General features: G+C 37.5%; 2 protein-coding genes across 5 annotated transcripts in view; one reads left to right on the forward strand and one right to left on the reverse strand.

The window, feature by feature from the left end:
• Col4a6 (collagen type IV alpha 6 chain) overlaps nt 1-842 on the reverse strand; it is a 344,979-nt gene extending 344,137 nt beyond the window's left edge. Inside the window, exons 1-2 of the mRNA NM_001427260.1 lie at nt 614-842; nt 370-421 (exon numbers count right to left, since the gene is read on the reverse strand). Of these exons, the coding sequence (NP_001414189.1) occupies nt 370-421; nt 614-624 (63 nt within the window). The 5' untranslated portion in view covers nt 625-842. The remainder of the gene's footprint in view (nt 1-369; nt 422-613) is intronic.
• A 1,359-nt stretch (nt 843-2,201) lies between these two features.
• The window catches only part of Col4a5 (collagen type IV alpha 5 chain), a 197,757-nt gene continuing 174,335 nt past the window's right edge, over nt 2,202-25,623 (forward strand). For 2 of the 4 annotated variants that reach the window (XM_087600278.1, XM_087600280.1), the window contains exon 1: nt 2,202-2,628. In XM_087600278.1, the coding sequence (XP_087456404.1) occupies nt 2,548-2,628 (81 nt within the window). In that variant the 5' untranslated portion in view covers nt 2,202-2,547. 4 annotated transcript variants of the gene reach the window in all.

Consider the following 25,623-nt stretch of genomic DNA (forward strand, 5'->3'; position numbering starts at 1 on the left):
AGTCCACCTTCTTATAGTCAGGGAAAGCTTTCCTCAGCTTTGCAGATCTGCCTATCAGTGCAAAAAAAAGGCATCAGGAGTCAGTCATCTGAAGTTGTCCTGAAGACATTTACAAATGTGTGTAATCTTGCGTTGTCTACCTCTAATTTTTATTTTCTAAGACTTCACGGATGTTTTAAGATAGGAAAAATGCTGAATCCTGAGAGCATTAGGTTTACACTATAGCATTAGGCTAACATACTTGCTATTCCTCTTCAAGAACCCCACTAACTCCTATTAGAAAGGCTCCATTTGGTGCAACCCTCTGCTACCCCCAACAGAAACACAAGAGGAAGAGGGGGAAAGTAGGGGGGTCTTTTGAAGCCTTACCGCTTCTGCCAGTTCTTTGGTCAGGCATAAGGAAACCAGGAACAGCCACAATCTGAAAGGAGAGGGAGGCGTGAGAAACATGGGCTCTCTAGACTACAGGGTCCTGAGTGAGAAAGTGGCCCCCCAGGGCTCCCTTTTGATGCCTACTCCCATTTGCAGTGGCAGAAGTGCAAGTATCGCCCTAGCTTGGGAAAGCAGCCCAAAGTTGGAAAGAGGAGGGGATTTCTGAGCAGCAACAGCTCACCCAGGGTGCATGCTTGTGGCTGCTCCGGAGCTGGGTCCCAGGAGACTGCTAAGCTGCTCCGCGGCGCGGGCTCATCTGGGCTTCGTTGATGCTTGGCAGTTTGTTCCTTACTCAGGACAGTAAGGGGGGCGAAGTGGCTTGGTTTAGAAGAAACTAAAATCAGCTGCTAGAAAAAAAGTTCCCCAAAGGAAAACACACTCAGTGGTGCCCGCTACAACTTCTAACACTCAGGAGATAGTTTCACGCGCCCAGGGAGAAAGGAATGGAGGGGAACGGGGCGGGGCTGTCTGCTGTCAATCACCTCCCCCTACCTTGGGAAACTGCTTCTCTTTCTCAATTTCAAGCACCTCTGCACATAACCGTTCCTAAGCTTCATGCACAGGTCTCTAGAGACCTAGACACAAAAATCTATGTAAGTAGGTACCACACATTTCCATAAAGTAACACATGACTAGATCTGGGCATACTTCTACTACGACATAGGCAGATAGTCCTGAAAGAGCCCTTGCACAAGGGCCCAAAATCGCAGACTCTTATTCTAACTTTCTGATTGTTCACTAAACTTTTGGGAAGATGAGGAGGAATCTCTGGAGTTGTAAGCCTACAATAACCCACTAGAACTGAGGATGAATTGGTCCTTAAAAACAGATTCAAATATAAAAAAACATAATTAATCCTGGGGACTGGGAATAAAAATGTTCTGAAGATTCTTTAGCAAATTCCTGAAAGACACTCCAAGGAGTCTACATAATGTATATTTTTGGTCTTTTGGTTCTTAGAGTGTCTATAAGAGTTCTCAAAGCAATATGCATGCTTACCTTGTCTGTGAGACACCAATTCAACTACTCTTGACTCCATATAGACATTTTAAATGAGACGTTTGTGTTCATTATAAGGAATTATGCTAATGTTATTTAATTGCCTGCCAAAGGTCCTTCTGAAACAGAATTATGACAGTTACTGCCTCTTATGTTAACTTGATATAAGTGATAAATATTAATTATGGCACTCAGTGCATGTAAATAAAACCAAGTATCTATGCTACAATAACATTTAGCCATAAAAATTATTAACGTACTTAATGTATCCTATGTGACATGTGTTGTAACATGCATTAAGTATTCACAAATATATACGCTCATTTTCTTACTTTATTAATATATGTATGTCTAATATTTTCTCATCTTCTGCTTGTAAATAGAAACTCTGTCCTATCAACACTTGAAAGGCAAAGGCCAGCAGCCCATGGAGCAGAAGCAAAAACTTTGTTTCTAATGATTAACAATAAAAAGGCCCCACACTCTGAAATCCATCCGCTAAAAAAATAGTCCTAGCTCAGGTCTGTTTGTCAAAGGCTTTGATGCACACATCTGAGGGAAAGCTGGACTGTCAGGAAAGAGTACTATTAAGAGAAGCTGTGAATGAACCAACGAGGAATCTTTTTAGTTGGACGTGTGGCGTTCAGTCAACTCGTCTTGAAGTTTCCCCCTCTCAAATAACTGAGCGTCACTCCCTCGCAGGTTGCCGGTGCAGTGGAAAGCACAGGCGGAGTGATCCTCAAATTCCCCAGCGCCGGCGGGGAGGGGGCGGTGCGGGAGGAGAGCGAGGAAAGTAGATTTGTAGGACGTGAGTGAGGAAAGTTTGCAAGTCCCAACAGAAGGCAAAGTGCTCCCTAGAGACTGGCTTTGGGGAGGGGACGGGGGAGGGAAGAACAGCTTCCTTCTCTTCTTGTTCTCGCTCTCCCTCTCTGTCTTATTTTAATCCCTGCACTCTTCAAAATCTCTTCCCCCAAGTGCACCGGCACAATCGGGACACTCACTGTCCCTTTCTAGCTCTAGCTCTCTTCCCAATAACCCCTCAAGATTATGTCAATCGGTCTGAAGAGACCCGGGATTCTCTGCGGGCGCTGACGGAGCTGCGGGAGCCAGAGAAGAATGCAAGTGCCTGGAGTGTGCCTGGCTGCCGGCTGGTTCTTACTGGCCCTGTGTCTGTGGGGGCAGCCGGGAGAGGCTGCGGTAAGTCCTCCCTCCCGCCCCATCGCTGCTCGCTCCAACGGAAACCGCTGGAGCCTTTACCTTCCTTACTCTTTGACCTTGGCCAGGGAAGTCAAAATTGGCTTTTACTAGAAAGAAACATAATTCACAAGGCTGGTCCAAGGGAAATTTTCAAGGGTTTAAAAACAGGGCCGCTTACTTCTCTGTAGCTACCTCTTCTGGGGCAAGAGTGGAGCCCGGACTAGGCAGAGGGTGTGGGGAGGCACATTAATGGGTCACTGGGCTCTGGAGGATATTTAAAACTTTTCTCCTTCTCTGTCCCCCAACTAGGGTAGCTGTCTACCAGCTAGCTTTTTTTCACTACTTGTACCCAGCCCACGCACGCTTTAAACTTGGTTTATAGTTTAATAGTTGGTTCTTCTAAAATTGAACTATGGTCAGAGTGATTAATAGTTCTTCTCTTGGCATATGCTCTTTCCTTAAGCAACATGAACCTACCCCCACCCCAGGTTTGTAAAGTTCTGACCTGTTTTCTGACCGGTTGACATCATTCCTATGCAAATGGTAAAGTAACATACCAACTAGGGCAAGGTAAAGAAGCATAGCTTTATGCTTCAGGAGTTTTGCACATTTCAAAAAAAATTATGGATTTTTGTTTGCTCATAGTTAAAAGGAAAACCCAGAAAGGCACCTGAACAACTTGAGAATGTGCCTTTCCCGTTTAAAGGAAAAGAAGTCTCAGTTTTCAAATGGGAATGAGCTTTATGGACTAGAAGAGTGGGGGAGGATGCCCATGTGAAATGACAGAGCAAAAAGTTCCACTTGCATTTAGGAATGTAGACTGGATACCACAGACTGTTCCTGACAAGGGAATCTGGAGTCCCAACACCCACTCTCCTGGAGATAAGAGGTAAATGAAAAGGAATGAAGGGCTTTGCTGCAGAAAATGTTCTCCCTTTTGAAGTCTTCCCTACTTAATTTCACACAAACTGTGAATAACTTAACTGTGGGGCAAATTATTTAAGTATTATATTTGAGGAATCATAATGGCTGTTTAAAAACACTTAAAGATGACATCATAGCTTAGGCCTTCACATGGTTGAGTGGCTATCAATCCTTTAGCTGCAGCTACTATATTACAGCTATTCTGGGTGTGTATCCAAGTTAGCTGACAGGGTTCCTTTTGGACTTGGCACACCTCAGATCACAGTGCCCTCTGTATATCCTGGGAAACAGGCATGCACTGCTGGTACAAAAAGTAACTTTTATGTTATCGTAATCGCAACATAATTATGACAGAAAATCTGCTGGAAAACTGGCATATATCATATGTTCAAATGTTATGCATACCAACATTTTCCTCTATCAAAGCAGATATATGACTTAATAATATTCCTTGGGTGCAGAGCATTTTTGATGGGGTACGGTTTCGACAGTCAGTATGGCTAAAGATGGTTAGAATAAATTATAATCGTGCTATAGAAAATAGTTCATTGGAAGCTCACCTTAGTGCCTATTGTTTATAGCATTTGCCCCAGGGCAAAGATTTTGTGGATGATTCCTGAAGCAATCCTTCCTTTTAATGATTTTGCTAGTGATAAATAGGCACTAGATGCCAATTATACAAGTGTGTATAAGAACACTGCATGCCAATTTTAATTCGTTTATATTGAAACTGAGATTTTGTTTTGATTGACAAAACTTGCGTGCAAACTTACTTTTTGTACTCTTAAAGTAACAGGTGTTTGTGAAGTAGTTGGTTTTTTACCCTCCTATACAGATTTTAAGGGACATTTTCGTTCACATATTCCTATGGTTAGAATTCTGTTCCTCTTCAATCCAGGGATTTGTTTTTCTTGCCTCACAAATAAATGGCCTAGTTAAATGAGAGTTTTAATCATCTCAAAAATATGAAAGGTATCTGCTCTCCATACTAGGGCTATTGGTCACCTTCTCCAGGGTGAAACTGGACTGTAGTTTGCCTAGTTTTTCACTGAGTTTGTCTAATATTGAGGCTTTTATATCAGGAAGTACATTACTTCTTAAATTAATTTACTTTTTCATAGTTATGTGATTCATTACCTCTGAAGTCATGCCAAGTTTGGATATCAAAGCATGGAAGTTTTTTAGGGTAGAATGTTTATTAGGTAGAATACAATAACCCAGGTATTGAATGGTTAGCAGTAAGAAAACAAGGCAACTTTAGGGTGCTAGGGTCATTTTTAATGATGGAAAGATCATATTTTTTAATGTTAATGTGACTCTGGCTATACAAACTCTGTCAAAGAGGTAATCTTGTAGATTTAATTTTATGTCTATAAATAATATGTACAATTATACTACTTCTAGCAAACAAATGTTTGTGAGTTCTTTTTGTTTCTTTTTCTGGAAGTTAGAGTATTATTTTTACAATTTAAACCATACTGTGTACCTTGTGACCATTTATAAGAAGTTGTCAAGGTTAAGAGCAAAGCTTTTGGTCATGAAACGTTTTTCTATGAAACGTTCTATTCTACAGGAAAAAATGGTCATCTTTGCTTTCATTATTGCTTGTGTCTACATTGTTCAGTGTTTATTATGTGCTAAGTACTATGCTTGAACCCATGGATTGAACCCAGGGATTCACATGTACTGCGTTTGCTCTGTGGGTTTTTTTTCTTAAGAGATTATTAATGTAGTGTGTGTGTGTGTGTGTGTGTGTGTGTGTGTGTGTGTGCATTAAGAGCTAATTTAAAGATGAGAAAACTATAAAACAAAAAGGTTAAGCAAGTTGCTAAAAGTCACATAGGTAGTAAACTGTAGAGTTGGAAATTTGAAATTCAGAGTTTGCCTTTAAGTCTCTTGTACTGTCTCCTTTGCATGTAATCTGCAGAATTATGCTGTGTTAACATATATATGAATCTCTATTATAATTTTTAGACACAGAAGATGCAATGTTGATGATAATGGGGTTTATATCTCTTACTGTTCATTTTTTGGAAAGCAGTATAGCGTAATGTAAATAGATGCATTTTTAAAGATTAATTTGATCTCTATGCAAAATGAGATAGTTTAAATGCAATCTAAAAGCAATCACAGGTTATATGATTTTATGTAATCTTAATAAAAGGTAGGTTTATAAAACACCCACAACTTGTGATAGATGATTTTCTTTGAAAACAATTACTCTGTGTTTCTTTTAAGCTTCCTCAGTAGTTTTAAGTATGCAGAAATGTCCAGCAATATGCCTGTTGTGATAAATAGGAAATGTATGGTTGTATAGTCTTGTCAAAAATGATCAATTCATTTTGTTGGTTTTTTTTACTATCTTACCTACACCTTCATATGTGATTTTGTCCACTCAACTATCTATCTTTAGATGTATTGTTTTGTAGTTTTAACGATCAATTCAGGACATTGCACACTATCTGAAAATTTTATAGTTTATCTCCATCTATATCTACACTATGATGCATATATTTCTGTATGTACGCATAGTGTTATTTTGTAAGAGTGCATAATTTTCTGTGGTTTTACTTGGCTGTTGCTGTTTATATATGCAAGATATGATACTCTTTTACCTTGAGTTACCCTTGACAGCTTGGTTAGAATAGTTTCTGCCAAATTTGTCCACTACAAAGTCATTTTCTTCCCTTTATAAATAAGCTGATCTTATGAGAATGAACAGGGTAATATTGGAAGACAGTTTAGACAGCCAAATAATCTATTTCTCGTGATAGTTTCTTCACAAATTCTAGAATTTGTTAATGTCTCTGGCATGAATGATTGTTGTAATTAAATTTGCCAAAGGTGGTTTCAATTTTCAAAAATTTTCTACACAAAAATAACTTAAATTTTCTATAATACATTTTCACTGTTTTAAATTTATTATATACTCAATGTGTAACATTGACAAAATGAATATTTGCTTATTTTTATTTATAATGAATTATTATTTTATTAGATTATTTACTGAAAATATTCTAAATATATGCAGAAGTGTGGTCTGTTCCCAAATTGTTTCTATATTCTTTCATGTGTTCCCATCAGTTTTGAGCATTTCCTCATTTACTAGCATCACAAAATGGTCATCTCCTCTCCTTCTTCTAATTTAGGGATGAGTCAGTTCTCCAAGGAGTCTATCTATTCTTTTTACAAAATAGAGGTATTTAAAAACCAAGATATAGATTCTTGGCATGCTCATTGTGATTGAGCTATCATTTCATATTCCTTTTCAGCAGACAGACTTAGGAAATACACACTATCTTAGTTTTATCTATAATCCTATCACACACACACATACACACACACACACACACAGACACACACACACACACACGCATGCATGTGCGCGTACACACACACACAAACAATTGTAAGAAATGTACCGAAAGCGAAGAGTACACACATATTTGCATCTAACATCAAAGCATTAGAAGCTTACTATATGTTGAAATTATAATTCATAATAATATCTCAAATTGTAGTCCAAGATCACTGAACAAACACATATACTTGCTGTGGTGGGATTTTGTTTTCTCTTATCTCTTGTTTTGGAGGTTTTGGGGGGAGGATAAGGGAGATGCTGGGGATTGAACCCAGAATCTTGAACACACTAAGCAAATACTCCTGCAATTAACTACACCTCACCTATAACTTGCTAACTCTTTTCCACGCATTCTCTACATGATTTTAAAGACACATGTCATGATCTTTCTTGTGGTTCAGCTTTCTTTCTTTTATTGGATATTTTTTATTTACATTTCAAATGTTATTCCCTTTCCTGGTTTCCCGAACATAAGTCCCCTATCCCATCTCCTTCCCCTTATTTTATAAGGGTGTTCCCCTCCCCATCCACCCCCACTTCCTGCCCCACCACCCTGGACATTCCCCTACACTGGAGGTCCAACCTTGGCAGGACCAAGGGTTTCTCCTTCCTTTGGTGCCCAACAAGGCCATCTGATAAGTGAATATTAGCCCAAAAGCTCGAATTACCCAAGATACAATCCATAGACCACATGAAGTTCAAGAAGAAGGATGACCAAAGTGGTTCAGCTTTCTTGTACATTACTTTTTGAAGTATACTCTTTCCATTGTGCCATATGAAAAGTTTTCTAAAACACAGTGCAGGGTAGATATTTTGGTTCTCTTTCTTGTTTATCAGCCTTTGCTCAATTCTCACATAATGACATAATGTTACATTTTCAGCAGATGATTCTTCAGAAACTCCTAATAACAAATGAATTGCATTTATACTGTTCTATTTAGGTAATGTGCCCACAACACTTCCCCCCCACCCCATACCTCTTTGTGTATGTGTGTGTGTTAGGTAATTATCAATAAAATTAATACAATGTCCTCCTTTAATGGAGTGTTCTTGATTCCCCATAATAACCACAGCATTTGCTGATTACACCTTTCTTTGAACAAATGTAATATTTAGTTTTCTTAGTCTAGTCTGCATTTGATTGTACAATCATTTTATTTTATAGATTTTTATCTGGCATTTTTATTTTATTATCATTATTTGGAGGCAATAATTGTATGCTCTTTATTTAAACAGTCTTTGTTGACTGTATTGTCTATGACAAGTGATATTTGATAAATATTGAGAAATTAGAAAATAAGAAGAAATGTAGTGAAACAGGAAAATCTGACTACAATTCTACTAGTAGTCCAGAAATACATTCTATTATCTTTTAGTGATTTTTCTTTTTATATACATAATTTGTAAAAATAGTTTAAGTTTGGGCTCATACATTGTGAAATTTAATTTTAGCTTTAAGTTACAAAATTTTTATCTTAGAGTATGAAAGTTCTACTTTAAAAACATTAATTTTAAGTAGCTTCTATAAATATAATTTATATTTATGAAATTTATGCATTCAACTTCTTTTCTTGTTATTAAAGTATCTTTCTACTTAGCCCAAACTTCCCTCTAACTTGCAATCCTTCTGCTTCAGACTTCTAAGTGTTTGAGTGACACACATGCACCCACCACTATGTCTTCCTTCTTTAGTAAGTTATATTTTTAAAATTCAAGATTTTCACTATTTTAATCATTTATTCCATGGATATCTCTTAGTTTTATTTTTTAAAAACCTATTCTTTTTTTAAGATGTATTTATTTAGTTCATGTATGTGGGTACACTGTCACTGTCCTCAGACACACCAGAAGAGGGCATCAGCTCCCATTACAGATGGTTGTGAGCCACCATGTGGTTGCTGGGAATTGAACTCATGACCTCTGGAAGAGCAGTCAGTGCTCTTAACTGTTGAGCCATCGCTCCAGCCGCCTTATTTTGTGCTTTTAATCTCTAACTATTACTGCCTCTGTTCTGAGTAATAAATGTGTTAAACACCTTTGCTACTTTTTCTCTGTATTATGAAATAGACCCTAACAATCAGGAAACATCTACACATAAACTATGCAAACTTTTTTTAGTAATTACATTTGTTAAGGGGATAATGCTGTTTCCACTTTTAAAAATTATGTTCTGTGAGCACTAGGGGAAACCAGGAGAACCCTGAAGATCGAGATAAAGGATTCTAGGAGCCAGAGGGGTCAAGGACACCAGGAGAACAAGGCACACAGAATCAACTAACCTGAGCTCATATGAGCTCACAGAGACTGAAGCGGCAGTCATGGACCCTACAAGGATCTGTGCTTGGTCCTTTTTGCATACACACAATGGTTGTTTAGCTTGTGGGATTCCCAAAAGTGGGAATCGGGGGAGGTATCCCTGACTCTTTTGCCTGCTCTTGGGACAATTTTCATCCTACTGGATTGCCTTCTCAAGCCTTGATATAACGGTTTGTGTTTAGTCTTGTTGTAATTTGTTATACCATATTAGGTTGATATTCCTGGGAGACCTGTTAGTGTATCTTGTGTTTTTGGTTTTGTTTGTTTGTTTGTTTTCTGAAGGGAAACTGAAAATGTAGATCTGGGGAAGTGTGTGTATTGGAGGGGTGGGAGGAGTGGAGGTATGGGAAATTGCAGTCAGGGTATAACATATGTAAAGAATAACAATAAAAACTAAAAGCAACACAACAGTAAAAGTATTATCTTTAATTGATACATAAAATGTATACATAAACATGCTGGTGTGTGGTGCTATTCAATTTTCCTATGTACTTTCTGCAACCTATTAATTTTTAGTTAGCAAATTCTATGTCTTCAACTGATTTATAGACTGTGTAGGGGAGAGTTTTATCATTTGTCTTTCTGTGCCTTACGTTTTCACATAACATAACAAATTACATTTCTCCGTATGTTGTAAGGACTAGTGTTTGTTCTTTTATGTGACTGGATATTCCTCATTGTATACATGTATTGCTACTGTTTTTGTTCATCTAGTGATGGGCACTTATGTTCATTGCATTCTGTATCATGAACCATGTTGCAGTGAACACAGATGCGCAGATATCACATACAGATTTAATCTCCTTCTGTTAGATTCGCAGTGTTGGCACGGCTGAACCAGAAAATAGGTCTACTTTTAATAATTGAGGAATAACCATACATTCCACAATGGCTGGTTTAATTTGCACTCTAACCAACAATGTTCCAACTGTTGCCTTTTTCTCTATATCATTGCAAGAACTTACTGGCGTGTGTGTGTGTGTGTGTGTGTGTGTGTGTGTGTGTGTGTGTGTGTGTGTGTATGTGTGTCCATGAACATGCATGAAGAGGACAAGAGGACATTGGGTGCCTTCTTTATTATCTCCACTTATTTTTTGAGACAGGGTCTCTTGGTGAACCTGAAGTTCAACTTTCGGGTAAGGTTGGCCACTGAGTTTCGTGCATCCTCCTGACTACATTTGTCAATTTGTGAGTGAGAGGCATACAAAAGCATTCTTGGCATTATGTGGGTGCTTAGGATCTAAAAAGAAGGTCCCTGAGCTTTCATAGCAAGCACTCATATCCACTAGATCATATTCCAGCCCCCCTTGTTTCTTTAAGACAGGATCTCATTCTGTAACTCAGGCTGACCTCAAGATCGTGCGATTCTCTTGTTTTGGTCTCTCTCAAATTCTAGGATTACAAATATGCTCAGATTTTTATCTAGGTTAATTTTTTGTTCTATTGAATTTTAGATCTCATTATATATTCTAAATATTAACCACTTGTGTGGGTCAAATATCTTGTGTCATTCTGTACACTATTTATTCTCATGATTGTTTTATTTCTATACCTAAAGATTTTGGCTGGTATAATGCTTACTTTTTCCGTGTGTGTGCGTGTGTGTGTGCATGTGTGTGTGTGTGTGTGTGTGCGCATGTGTGTTTATGTGAGTCACACAGCAGTTAACTAACTGTCCATGGTAACGTGATTAATGTGATTAGGACAATGTTGAAGCATTCTAGTTCTATAATCTGATCATGAGACTATTCTTCAGGTATTCATGGTAAAATAGAGGAATCAAATTATATCAAATAGGCAAAGCATGTTTCAGTGGTTAGGCTGTTAAATTCTCACAAATTGCCCATAATTCCTGCTTCAGGAATCCAATACTCTATTTACCACTGTCCTTTCCATAACTCCTCCCTTTAATTGATCATTTGACTTGCATCATCATTTAACAACATTTTATTACAACTACCTACGGTATTTATCACAAGGACCTAGATTTTAAGTTTGCAAACTATTCATTCCCTTATTTTTCTTCCTTAAGTGAAACATAGAGCACGCCCATTTTGAATGATACTTCTCCTACCTATAATAAGGCTTTTAAGGATCTCAATCTGCAGTCTACCTCCCCTAGGGAAGCTTTGTGATGCATCTGGAAGGTAAAGCCTTTCCATCTTCCTCCCTGACCCTTTTCACTCCTCCTACACCATAGAAGCCTAGTGGGTTTTTCTTTAACTGACTGTGCATTTGCTTACTCCTTTACCTCTCTTTTATCTTCCTTCTGTGGTACTCCAAAAGCTTCACTCTGCTAATCTATGTTACTCTTTGGGCAGTAACACCAGAAATGTAAACTTGTCAGGATGTATGGAACAAGCGGCTCTCTAGCCATTCTGTACTATTCCTACTTGCCTTTCTCTATACATTTTCTCAATGCATAAATGGCTTCATTGCTTGCTTACTAACCTTGTAGCTTCTACAATTAAAATGTATTCCTCTGCAAAGTCACAAACTCTTACGTAATTACTTCTCCAGGTGGCATTTAATTAGGTAAACTTTAAATGTCTGAATGATAGGTATCTGCTCTTGCCAAATTACTTTTCAAAATGATTTTACCAAATAAATTTATACAGATAATGTATAAGAGAGCTTGTGAGATAATCTTAAGATTTTTTTTTCTATCTAATTCAGTGACAATGGAGTTGATGCTCAATTTACAGCCATTTGGTTAGCTGATTTGGCCCTATCATCTAATGATTTTCTTTTTAAAATGTAATCATTCTATCATTTCATCCTCTTTTTGAACATAGCAAACACAGATTGAAAGTCATTTTGCTAAATATATTCTTTTTAATTAACATTATAAATGAACTACCCAGCCACTTGGCTAAATCTTTATTACAAAATTAGTTTTTGTTTTTGTTATTTTTTTTTAAAGAAAAGCGAATCTCGAGAGGTGATTTACTGTGATTTCTGTCACATAGGCTCCTTTCACTTGAAGAATCCAGATTCTCATTTTATGCATCGATGCTTGACTATGTTTACCTTCATAACCCGTGCAGGTCCAACTGTCCTTTATTCCTTTAACAGCTTCTGTTGGCCTTTAACCAAAAGGCAGGATGGCACCTGCCACTCTCTTGAAACGGGACTCTTGAATCCCCTGTTATTTGCTAATGGAAGACAACCAAAGGCAAATTCTACAAATGAGGCAGGTTTCTACCATAATTAATTCTTTACTTGTTCATTTAGTCACAAAAATCTAACAGTTGGTTACAGATGGATATAGAGAGTAAAGCATCATTTATAAGGAAATAATAATCTGCTTTAAACAAGTTGCATTTTTCACTGTGAGTAATTAAATAAGACTAAGAAATTAATTCAAAATATTTGAATATTTCTCCTACAGGTAGGGGAAATAGGTTTGATTCTAGATTTTTATTTATTTATTTATTTATTTATTTATTTATTTTTTTGGAGCTGAGGACCGAACCCAGGGCCTTGAGCTTGCTAGGCAAGCGCTCTACCACTGAGCTAAATCCCCAACCCCGATTCTACAATTTCTTATAATGTATGTATGACTTTTAGTCAGATATTTGGAGAAAAGTAGCCTTACGAAGGAGAGATGGCTCAGAGGTTAAGAGCACTGACTGCTCTTCCAGAGGTCCTGAGTTCAATTCCCAGCAACCACATGGTGGCTCACAACCATCTGTAATGGGATCTGATGCCCTATTCTGCTGTGTCTAAAGACAGTTACAGTGTAGTCATATAGACAAAATAAATAAACAATTCATTTATAAAAAAGAAGACACTACACAGATATGTCGTGGTGAACAACTTTAATCCCAACATTCAGGAGGCAGGGAGGTCAGCCTAGTTTGTCTATTGGGTAAGTTGTACGACAGTCAGGACTACACAGAGAATCTCTGTCTCATTGATCACCCCCTAACAAAAACTGAGACATTCCTGAAAACGTAGGATATATCCTGCATATTCTCTATTTATAAAAGTTTTCTTAATTTCTTAAAGAAAGGGAGGTCCTTCTCACTGTCTTACAATCTAATAAATGTAATATGATGTCCTTTTAAATAGAAGAAAGGTATATTATTAATGCATTTATATCAGATAGATTGCTTTCTAGTTTTTCTTGTGGTTGAATGTTTAATTTTCTGTGGATATATAACGTCTTTTAAATAAGTCTTTTGTAAGAATTTACTAATTGTTTTTCTTTTATGTATCTGACTGTATGGTATATGACTGTATGGTGCACAAACATACATGTATACATGGTTGGTGGTGGGAACCAATTATTTGTCCCTCTGCAGGAGCAATACATGCTTTTATCCATTGAGACATCTCTCCAGCACTATATATAAGTCTTTTAAATGTTACTAAGTTTTTATGTTAATATGGTGGTGTTACTTACTGTTCAACTGCTGTGAAAAGACACTGTGACCTAGCCTACTCATATAAAATAAAGCATTTATATGGGGGCTTCTTTACAATTTTACAGAGTTAGTCTGTAAGTCCATGATCATCACAGTAGGAAGCAAATAGGCAGTAGCTGATAGCTTTCCATCCTGATTCACAGCTAGGGGAGGGAGGGAGGGGGAGGGAGGGAGGGAGGGAGGGAGGGAGGGAGGGAGGGAAGGAGAGAGAGAGAGAGGGGGGGGGGGGAGAGAGCAAATAGGCAGTAGCTGATAGCTTTCCATCCTGATTCACAGCTAGGGGAGGGAGGGAGGGAGGGAGGGAAGGAGAGAGAGAGAGAGAGAGAGAGAGGGGGGGGGGAGGCCCCCTAGTTTGGGCCTGTCCCCAGATTCACCTCCTCCAGCAATGTCAAATCTCCTCTAACAATGCCATTCCTCTTAATTCTTCCCAAACACTTCCACTTACTAGGGACCAATCATTTAAGTATATTAGCCTGAGCCTGAGTACCTACCATTCTCATTCCAACCACCACAATTGTGCATAGTGATAGAAATCTTTAGTCTTGTAATGTTAAGATGGCAAGAAAGTCCAGATACTACAACATGGTAATCTCATGCTCTACAGAAAACAACTCAAGTTTTAATAGAGGGAACATGAAGCAACCGATGAGATCTGGCGCTGGTGCCTTGCAGAGGTAGCTGTGGAAGGTGTCTTTTCAGAGACTTGTCCTAGCTCACAGCAGTTTAGTGATTAGAGAGCTGGGAATGTAATTGTGTAATCTTATTTATCTTGGTGGCCCATAGCCAAGATTTGACAGATAATGGAAATACGAAGCTATGTTTATTTGTTTTGCCATTTTCAATAGAATCGTCAAAAAGACTTTGTTTTCTGTGCTGGATATTGAAAGAAACATTCTTCATTTATAAACATAGCAGAAGTAGCTGTAAGAAAATTATAGCAATCTTTTTAAAGTTCTAAGGTCGACAAACATTTATGAAACCAGAATGCTTATCTCATACAACATATAGATGTGTTTCTTATTTATAATTCACTATTAGTAGTTGTTAAGTGAATGCATAGTTTGTCTGGGGAATTGTCAATTTATTTGAAATGTGCCCAGAGGCATGGCGTAAACATCAATAGACTGACTTACAGGAACTTCCAATATCAAAACTTTTCTAACAAGGCATTTTTGTATGTGAGACAAGTCCATTCATCCCAGAAAAGGAATCCACAACACAACTATCTAACGACTTCACCAAAACTCAACTTCATGAAACATTTCTCTACAAATTTTATAGTCATATTAATTCATAGATTTTTATATTTATTCTATAGTAATTTTGTATATATATTTCCCCTGTTATTTATTCTTTCTCATATACTACATATATGTGTATCTCATAGTCACTGTATTAAATTTATATCTTTATTTGAATAGTATGAATAGTACTCAGTTTTTAATTATTAATGCTTAGGAATACAATAGATTTTTACCTATTACTCTATTTGCTTTAATTTTGATGAAATTAATTTTGACATATTTTACAAGGTTTTCATCATTATGTGCACAATTACGACAGCTGTGAATCACCATAAATTTATCACCCCTCCCCCTCAGTCTTAACAATACTGGAATATAATGTAGGACTTTATATATCCTAGGGAAAGTGTCAACCCTTAGCTTTCTTTATAGTGTTCTCTTTTTACAACTGCTCTCTCCCCTCTCTCTTATTGGCTATGGTATGTTATTCACAAGAAGTTACCTTTCCTAAGGCTTAAAAACAATTTTTCAACAGCTATCTAGCATTTTTAATGCAAAGAGACAAATTGAGAAGGAATTGTTGGAGCAAAATATACCTTCAGCATTAAGAATATTATGGCATTAGCTGTGTTGTGTGTGGGCTAAAGGTTGATGTTGGGAGTCTTTTTCAATAGATGTCCATCTTATTTTTGACATAGAGTCTCTCATTGAGTATAGGACTCCTCCATTCACTAGATGGGTGACCAGTAAGACTATTGATGTGCCTCTCTCCACATCACCAGTGCTGAGGTTACAGGTTCATGTCATCTCATCAGACCTGTGTTTGACATGTGTGCTGAAGGTCCATGCATGTGTAGCAAGCTTTGCACCCAGTCAGCCACCTCTTTATTCTCTGCTCTTACACTTTTTAATATAGATCCCTTGTATTTGTACAGTCTTACAACTAGATGTTGTCATCTATGTTTGAGTGCTTGTATGTATATATGTATGTATGTATATATGTATCTATTTCTATTTACACATCAACTCATCCCTATAGTATGAGAATTTCCTCAAGAACAGTGATCCTGATACATACTTTTATACTTTGCATCATCTAGCAGACTTCCATTTAATTAACAGAAAAAAATTATGATTACTTTTCTTTTTTTTCTTTTAACTTTTGTTTTATTTGATATTTTTATTATTTACACTTAAAATGTTATCTCCTGTCCTGGTTTCCCCTCTGGAAATCCCCACCCCATCCTCACTCACCCTTCTTCTATGAGGGTGTTCCCCGACCTACCCACCCATTCCCTCCCTCCTCCCCTCCCTGGCATTCCCCTACACTGAGGCATTGTGCCTTCACAGGACCAAGGGCTCCCCCTGCCCCACAAGACCATCTTCTGCTACATATGTGGCTGGAGCCATTGGTTGCTCCATGTGTACTCTTTTGTTGGTAACTTAGTCCCTGGAAGCTCTTGGGTATCTGGTTGGTTGATATTGCTGTTCTTCCTATGAGGTTGCAAACCCCTTCAGTTACCTCAGTTCTTTCTCTAACTCTTCCAGAGAGGACCTCGTTCTCAATCCAATAATTGGCTGAGAGCATCTGCCTCTGTATTTGTCAGGTCCTGGTAGAGCTTTCAGGAGACAGATACACACACACACACACACACACACACACACACACACACACACACTCCCATCAGCATGCACCTCTTAGCATCCTCAATAGTGACTGGGATTGGTGACTACATGTGGGATGAATCTCCATGTGTGGCAGTCTCTAGATGGCCTTTCCTTCAGTCTCTGCTCCACACTTTGTCTCCATATTTCCTCCTATAAGTATTTTATTCCTCCTCCTAAGAAGGTCTGAAGCATCCACACTTTGGTCTTCCTTCTTCTTGAGCTTCATGTGGTCTGTAAATTGTATCTTGGGAATTCCAAACTTTTGAACTAATATCCACTTATCAATGAGTACATATCATGTATGTTTCTCAGGATTTTCTAGTTCCATCCATTTGCCTAAGAATTTTATGAAGACATTGTTTTTAATAGCTGAGTAGTATTCCATTGTGTAGACGTACCACATTTTATGTATCCATTCCTCTGTTGAAGGGCATCTGGATTCTTTCCAGCTTCTGGCTATTATAAATGAGGCTGCTATGAACATAGTGGAGCACGTGTCTTTGTTATATGCTTGAGTTCCAGTCCCGACTTCCTTTAGTGATGAACATCAATATGAAAATGTAAGCTGAATAAACCCTTTCCTCCCCAACTTGGTCATGATGTTTTGTACAGGAAAAAAACCCTGACTAAAACACTATATTTCATTTTAAAAATTTTTCTTCTATTGATAATATTATAGATAATAAGAAGTTAAACTTCATGTGGGTCTCAGATTTGGCTACTGTTAATAATTTTGTAGAGAGCCACTATTTGCTTTCATTTTCTTTTTATGCTTTATTATTATTGTTATTATTATTATTATTTTACAATCCATCCATTGTCTCCCCCCTCCAGTTTATTTTTATGAAGGAAATGTCTCCTAATATTTCTTTATTTTGACTTGGCTTTATCAGGTAATGCTTGAAAAATGTCCTATGCTAATATATTCTGAGTTAGTTGATGTTAATATAGCTTCATGAACTTTCTATAATAAAAAGATGTATTTCACCTTCGTTATCTTTTCTGGGTAGTTTTCCTATCTGTCTATAAGTGAGTAAATTTGTTCAGGGTCTATACTAATATTAATTTTCAAAGTCTCTTCTCTTTAAAATAAAAGAGTCAATTCCTTTTACAAGAGATTTTTAAAACTGATCTATACAGATACCCCCCCTCAGATATAGGTATGTTAAATCTTTCTTTTGTCTTGTAAAACTTTATATCCCCAGATTGTGAATTTCTTCATTAACACAACATGCCTATTTTCTAAAAACACTTTATAAATTATATAAGAACAGAGATAATATATTTTCCCCCTCTAGTTCTTAAAGTCAGGAGAATTTTCGGGTTCAATGTTTTTACTTCCGAAAGTGTACTGAAGTTCTAGGAATTTGGTTAATGGCAAAAAGATTCATTCTTAACAGTAACTTCTCTCAATTCTATTTGCTTGCTTATCTTTTATAGCCTATTTAGGCATTCCATTTTTCTCTGCAGTTCCAGCAGACTTCTTTTCTGTTACAGTACAAACTCATTAGATCTTATCACTGTCCTCATGCCTTCATTTATGTCTACTGTATAATGGGAAAACCACAAAGACTAATGTTGGAAACTAACAAGTGATATCAAACTGAAAGGGTCACCTTTTTGGAGGCTGAAGAAAAGGATCATCCGCAGAGGCTTAGATTTGTTATCCAGACTAATTGCCTGCCGTTTTGGAATTTGTAGCATAACACTCTTTCCATTAAGGATGTTGTTTGTACGAGCTATACTCCATGATCCAGAGATAGATAGGGAAAGCAGAAATATAGTATTTCTTTAGATGTGTGAGTCATTATAATATGAAATCAACAATGTACTGAAAAACAATGGCAGGTTCAAGTTAGGAATTACTGATTTTTTGAGGTATTGTGCACATTATACTACTCAAGTTTTATTTTAAAATCAGACCTTAATTTCCTTGGGAAAGACTGGAAATTTTTAGTGGTAAAATTTTATTACAGACTTTACTCTTTCTTAGCTTTGCTTACATGTCTATTTTTTAAATATATGTCATAACTTTATATTGTTTAAAACACATTTTTAAATTATAATGGTGTTTAAACATCAAGAGAATGGTAAAGCATTACAGGAGACAATAGTCTCTATATGGATTCTGACAAAATCAGTTAATAATAGAAATATGCATTCATTAGAACTGTAACATGGTTGCTTTTAGGTAAAATATTATGGCACTTAAAATATTAGCTCCTTTTGTAAGTTTAAAAGGCCATCACACACACACACACACACACACACACACACACACACACACACACACACACCCTAGTGGTAGTCTGATAGTGAATTTTCTATATTATCGTTTATCTGAGTTATTTTTCTATTGTTGTGACAAAACATCATGAAGTCAATTCATAAAAAAAAAACATTTAATGTGGAGCTCATGGTTCTAAGACTGTCATGACAGGGAACATGGCAGTTGGTAGTCAGGCATTGTTCAGAGGCTCTAGAGCACTAACTTAGAGCTTACATCTGACCCACAAGCATATGGCAGAAGACAGATTGGGAAACCTCAAAAAACACCCATCCTGAGTAATGCACCTCCTAATCCTTCCCAAAAGAATTCCAGCAACTGGAGTATGAAGCATTCTAATATATGAGTCTGTGGGAGGCAACATTCTCATTCAAACAACCACATTTCACTCCCCATATGTCTGTAGCCATATCACAGTGAAGATGTGCTTAGAACAACTTCGAAAGTCATACATCATTATGCAACTTCTTTATGAAAGATGAGACAAGATAGAAATCCAGAGAAGATAATGGATTCATGTAAGTGAAAAGCAGTTCACTCCAGAATCTTGGCTGAAGTATTTTCAGGTATGAAGTGTTCTAGACCAATGAACATTTTCTTTGAAGGTTGCTTGCATAGAAACAATATTACTTTTATATGGAGTTCTTTTATATTTTTAGTGTAAAGCAGATAAAGGCGATTTATTCAATTTGGTCAAACTGAGAAGATGCACACAGAGGACAAGTGATCACCCAAGTCTATCTTTTAGATACATGGAGATATTTTTTTCTTTTTTTTTTTTTTCGGAGCTGGGGACCGAACCCAGGGCCTTGCGCTTGCTAGGCAAGTGCTCTACCACTGAGCTAAATCCCCAACCCCACATGGAGATATTTTAAAGAATGTTAAATTAACAGTGCATGTTTAAAAATCTAACTTTATATTATATTTTGCATTTCCACCTGAGAATCTAATTAGAAGGTTGTTTTCACTAAAACATACATGTTAATCTTCTTGTGAAACACTTATGGTCAATGGTTTTACGTTAGGTGGGCAGATATCACTGATTACTCTTCCCTAAACTAGGTATTTTTGTTATGCCCTTTCAGGATTAGGGAAATTCAGAAAAGGAAATTGAAAGAATTTAAGGGCTGAAAAACAGGGGAAAGAGCTGATGAAAAAAATGAACATCTTCTGGACAAGACATAAGAATTATAAATGTGAACACATGATGGCTTCAGATGCACACAGAATAGGAACGTCAATCTAGACATACGTTGAAGAAAGGCTTGGAAGTCCTACCACTCACCTGTAAAAGAGATCCTAGAAAAGGGATAGTCACTGGCTTCAGTTGTTTATCCATCAAGCTTCAGTGGATAATCCAAATCCAATAGTTATACAAGCTGCCTTGGCTAAAGAAAATGGGTCACTAGAAAAAAAATAGGAAAAAAAAGTCATGCGTCAGGAAAGGGAATGGAGGGGAAGGGATAAGGGAGCAAGTGGACTAAGGGGGAATGGAGGAAGAAAGTCATTACAATGCAATGTATACATACAAGAATATGTCAAAGAACTAACTAGATGAAAGGAGGGAATGGGCAAAGTTTCTTAGCAGCCCATTGAGATGAAACTTCAAAACCACCCAAATGGTATACATGGCTACTGCTATGACATTTAAAGCACAGCTCTCCTAGTGAGAAGCCAGCAGCCTTGTCCTTGGATATGCTTTATTCTTTCCTGGAGAGCCTTTACTTCTGTTTTCAAGAAATTCCAAAATTGTATCATACTGGCCAGTAGTAACACCCCAGTTGAGGTCCCTTCTGATAACAGCTCTGGGCTGGATCTTTGGATGTAACACATCTGACTGAAGACATTTATTTAAAATGAAACAGATGACCAGGTATGGTGGCTTATGCATGTAATCCCAGGACTTGGCAGGCTGAGGCAGGAGGATTATCATGAATTTATGGCCAGCCTGTGTTACATAGTATATTCTATGACAGCCTAGGCCTTTAAAGTTTTGGTTTTTAAAACATTAAAGAGTAGAAACATTTAAAAGATGACATGTACTAATAAAATACTGATCCAAAGATTATGAATCTTTTTTGCTAGTAGATGCCTTTTCTTTGTTAATAGCTATTAATTTTACATAAAATGTTATTGAATACTGATTTTATTTGATTATTTGAATATTTACTGAGTATTGAATATTATTTGTTATTTCCATATTTTTGGACTTTTTGAAACAGAGCTCACTCACTTGTATAGACTTAGATGGTCTGAAACACACTTTGTAGACCAGTCTAGCCTCAAACTCAGAGATTTGCTTGCCTCTGCCTCTCAAATGCTGGGATTAAAAGCATGTGCCACATAACCTGGCTTGATTTAGGATTTAGACAGTTTATTCACTAATTTTGTCTGGAATTTTTTTCATGACATCATTGTAACTAAAAGAAAAGGAGTGTAGATGCACAAGCAATACAAGAGTTTTGTTGTTTCAATCACTATTTCTGGCGAAAAACAAAATCTTTCCAAAAGGAAGAATTTTAAACATTTTGGATTAAGAACATTTGTAATTTGTAAGAATAATAATAGTAGTTTTCTAGTAGACACTTTAAGAAGGTAGCTTAGCAGATGCTAGTCCCTGTGCTTAATTCCAGTCACACCCCCTCAATACATTATTTATTCAACGTGTTCAGTCATATTACCTCCTGCAACCCACCCTTCCTTGTCTCAGGTGTGAATTACCAAGGAAAATAAATTTTCAAAGCAAACAAACCTTGATAAATTTAGTTGGGAGGTAATTCTACACTGAAGCTGAAAATGAGAGTTTTGTGATGATGGTCCAGAGGCTGTATAAATGCAGTAGCAGCCTCCGCATGGCCTTTTAGAGCACCACAGGACTTCCCTACAATGATTACTTCTTTAAAAATTAAAGGAGAGAGAAAAGGGGTTAGGGGATGGTAGACAGCAAAAGACATTAGTCTTTTTGTTTTCCTTTATATTATACCCACTCTCTTAGTTACAGTAAGAATTTTCAACACATACTGTTTAAGGCTGTATACAATTTTTTAAAGGTTTAAACAAAGATCTCTATTGTCAAGAGGATGTAGGTTTTTTTTTCCTTGTGTCTTGAAGTGTATAGACGAACACAGCTGGGAGAAATGAGAGTGGCATTCCATTAGACATGCCATGTACACGCTCTTTGAGGATTCTGCACGTCTCTTAGCCATTCCTTTGTCAGGTAGTCATAAGGGAGTGTGGGAGGTACATTTAGCTTTTCCACATTGCTGCCTTCATCTGTTTGATCACAGCAAGCTGTTAGGTTAGACTTTATTAATGAAGCAGAGAGGGAATGCTCAGGAGCTGTCTTGGATACCAAAGAATGAGTAAATGGAAGGACACTTTGCTTTAGTATTTTGGTGTTGTGCACTAGGGAGGAAATGTTTCTCACTCTGCATGGCTATCCAAAATATATGAAACAGCTAGCTTTGAAGTGTAGTGTAGTGGTTTAATTTAGAGCATTGATGTCATGCTTGATATTAGTTATGTTTCTTCTTACTACCAAAGACATTTTATTATTATTTGGATGTAACACATCTTACTACCAAAGACATTATTATTATTATTATTATTATTAATATTAAATTAAGGTATATTAATCTCTAACAGAGAGCTAATATTTCATAAATGAAATGATAACTGACTCCCCATGGGATCTGTAATGCTATCTGCAAATATAATGTAGATCAATTCATAATTTTGTGTGGAATATATATTAAAATATTAGGATCAATCTTAGGCCTAAATTATTTGTCTCCCTTTCCAGTCAGTTTTCGTTGTCAATGACACTCTACCATAGGTTGAAAAGATGGTGTTAAAACAAGTTTTTAGTTTATCTCTATGAATATTTGTTAGTAGCTTGTGATTTGTGTATACACCAATATTTGATATATTTGAAGACCGATGTACTTTTGGAAACGTGGTAGCTTATTGGAAATGAAATGGTTCCAAAGTAGAAATAGGAAAACGGGGAAATGGGAAAATCAGAACTAGCATGTTTATATGCACCTCCACGGAGGGAGAACTGTGAAAAATACTTTCTCGTCATTTCTTAGGAAACATTTGTAGAGTTTACATTACCTAAATTACTTTTGGTTAAACTGAATGATAGTAACAGAAAAGCTACGAATGTCTCTCTGCATATATGTTAAGGATGTATTGATTATACTATCTTACCCAAAGGCTATTTAAGCGAATACTTTGAATATTTCAGTAAATACAGCATGGCATTTAGCAAATTTTAAGGAAACAAGTGAATAACTTAGCTATTCCAACAATGTTTTGCCTCCGCATTCCTTGGCACAAACAGAGACCTCAATGAAGCATCCCTGATGGGAGTTGCCTGGGGACATCTTACAGGAAAAGCCCAGGTCTCAATGCAGCCTCCTCTTTTATTATCCTTTTAAATCATTATTATTGTAGTGCAATTTACATATGTTAAAATACACCAAATTTAGTGGAAATGTTAACAAAATTCGACAAACAAGTTTACTCCCAGCATCATAGTACTGACCAGTTTCATCACTCTAAAGAAAGTCACACAGACTCCCACCTTTGCAAACCACACTCTCTCACTGTACACTGGAAAAATGTTGAACTGCTCTGCCACTATGAATATTTACATAAAAGCCACTTTGGACATGTGATTTTCATTTCTCTTGGATGAATGCAGTAGAATAAAATTTCTGGGTCACATAAGTATATATTTAACCTTATAATTAACACTAGAAGTACTTGCTGAAGTGATTGTATTACATTGCACTTCCACCAACAGTCTATACATTTTTTTTTTAATGTACTGGGAATGTAATGCATTGTCAGCACCAGGATCTTCACTCTTTTCTATTGACGAGATCAGGGTGACATCATGTACCGCTGCCTGGCCTGGAACTCACGGCATAGACTAAGCTGGCCTCGAACTCACAGAGATCACTTGGCGCTGCCTCTCTAGTGCCTGGGATAAAGGTGTAATCCACCACCAGCAGCTCTCAATCAGGATCTTTTACATTATAGCCATCTCTGTAGTGGAAATGAAGCAATTATCTTGTTTTTCTCTTTTAACTATTGGTTATTTTATTTATTTGCATTTCAAATGTTATCTGCCTTCCCAGTTTCCCCTCCTCCTCGAACTCACTATCCCAACCCCCTCCCTCTGCCTCTATGAGGGTGCTCCGCAATCCATACTATTAAAATTTTATTGGATATTTTATGTATTTACATTTCAAATGTTACCCCCTCTCCCCTCTCACATCCCCCCTCCCCCCTTCTTCCATGAAGATGCTCCCATCTCAACGCCCTAGCATTTCCCTATACTAGGGAAAGGAGCCTTCACAGGACCAAGGGGTTCTCCTATTGATGCCAGACAATGCTAACCTCTGCTACATAGGCAGCTAGAGCCATGGGTCCTTCCATGTGTACTCATTGTTTGGTGGTTTAGTCCCTGGGAACTCTATGGAGGAGGTGGTCTTGTTGGTTGATATTGTTGTTCTTAGTATGGGGTTGTGAACCCCTTCAGCTCCTTCAATCTTTTCTCTAACGCCTCCATTGGGGTCCCCAGGCTTATTCCAATGTTTAACTGCATCACTAAAGTTCTGGCAGAGACTCTCAGGAGACATCCATATCAGGCTCCTGTCAGCAAGAACTCCTTGGCATCAGCAATAGTGACTGGATTTGGTGGCTGCATATGGGATGGATCCCCAGGTGGGGCAGTCTCTGGATGGCCTTTCCTTCAGTCTCTGCTCCACTCTTTGTTCCTGTATTTCCTCCCATGAGTATTTTGTTCTCTCTTCTAAGAAGGACTTAAACATCCACATTTTTTTCTTCCTTCTTCTTGAGCTTCATATTCAGTGTAAATTGTCCCTTGGGTATTCCGAACTTTGGGGTTAATATTCACTTATCAGTGAGTGCATGCAATGTGTTTTCTTTTGTGACTGGGTTACCTCACTGAGGGTGATATTTTCTTCTTTTTTAAATTTTTTAAATTTTTTAATTTAATTTTATTTTTTAATCTTCATTAACGTGAGTATTTCTTATTTACATTCCGATTGTTATTCCCCTTCCCGTTTTCCGGGCCAACATCCCCTAACCCCTCCTCCTCCCCTTCTAGGGTGTTCCCCTCCCCATCCTCCCCCCAACAATCACGTTCACTAGGGTTCAGTCTTGGCAGGACCAAGGGCTTCCCCTTCCACTGGTGCTCTTACTAGGATATTCATTGCTACCTATGAGGTCAGAGTCCAGGGTCAGTCCATGTATAGTCTTTAGGTAGTGGCTTAGTCCCTGGAAGCTCTGGTTGCTTGGCATTGTTGTACATATGGGGTCTTGAGCCCCTTCAAGCTCTTCCAGTTCTTTCTCTGATTCCTTCAACGGGAGACCTATTCTCAGTTCAGTGGTTTGCTGCTGGCATTCGCCTCTGTATTTGCTGTATTCTGGCTGTGTCTCTCAGGAGAGATCTACATCCGGTTCCTATAGGCCTGTACTTCTTTGCTTCATCCATCTTGTCTAATTGGGTGGTTGTATATGTATGGGCCACATGTGGGGCAGGCTCTGAATGGGTGTTCCTTCAGTCTCTGTTTTAATCTTTGCCTCTCCCTTCCCTGCCAAGGGTATTCTTGTTCCCCTTTTAAAGAAGGAGTGAAGCATTCACATTTTGATCATACATCTTGAGTTTCATTTGCTCTAGGCATCTAGGGTAATTCAAGCATTTGGGCTAATAGCCACTTATCAATGAGT

This window comes from Rattus norvegicus, chromosome X (assembly GCF_021556685.1).
Source record: "Rattus norvegicus strain SHRSP/BbbUtx chromosome X, alternate assembly SHRSP_T2T, whole genome shotgun sequence".
Classification (NCBI taxonomy): domain Eukaryota; kingdom Metazoa; phylum Chordata; class Mammalia; order Rodentia; family Muridae; genus Rattus; species Rattus norvegicus.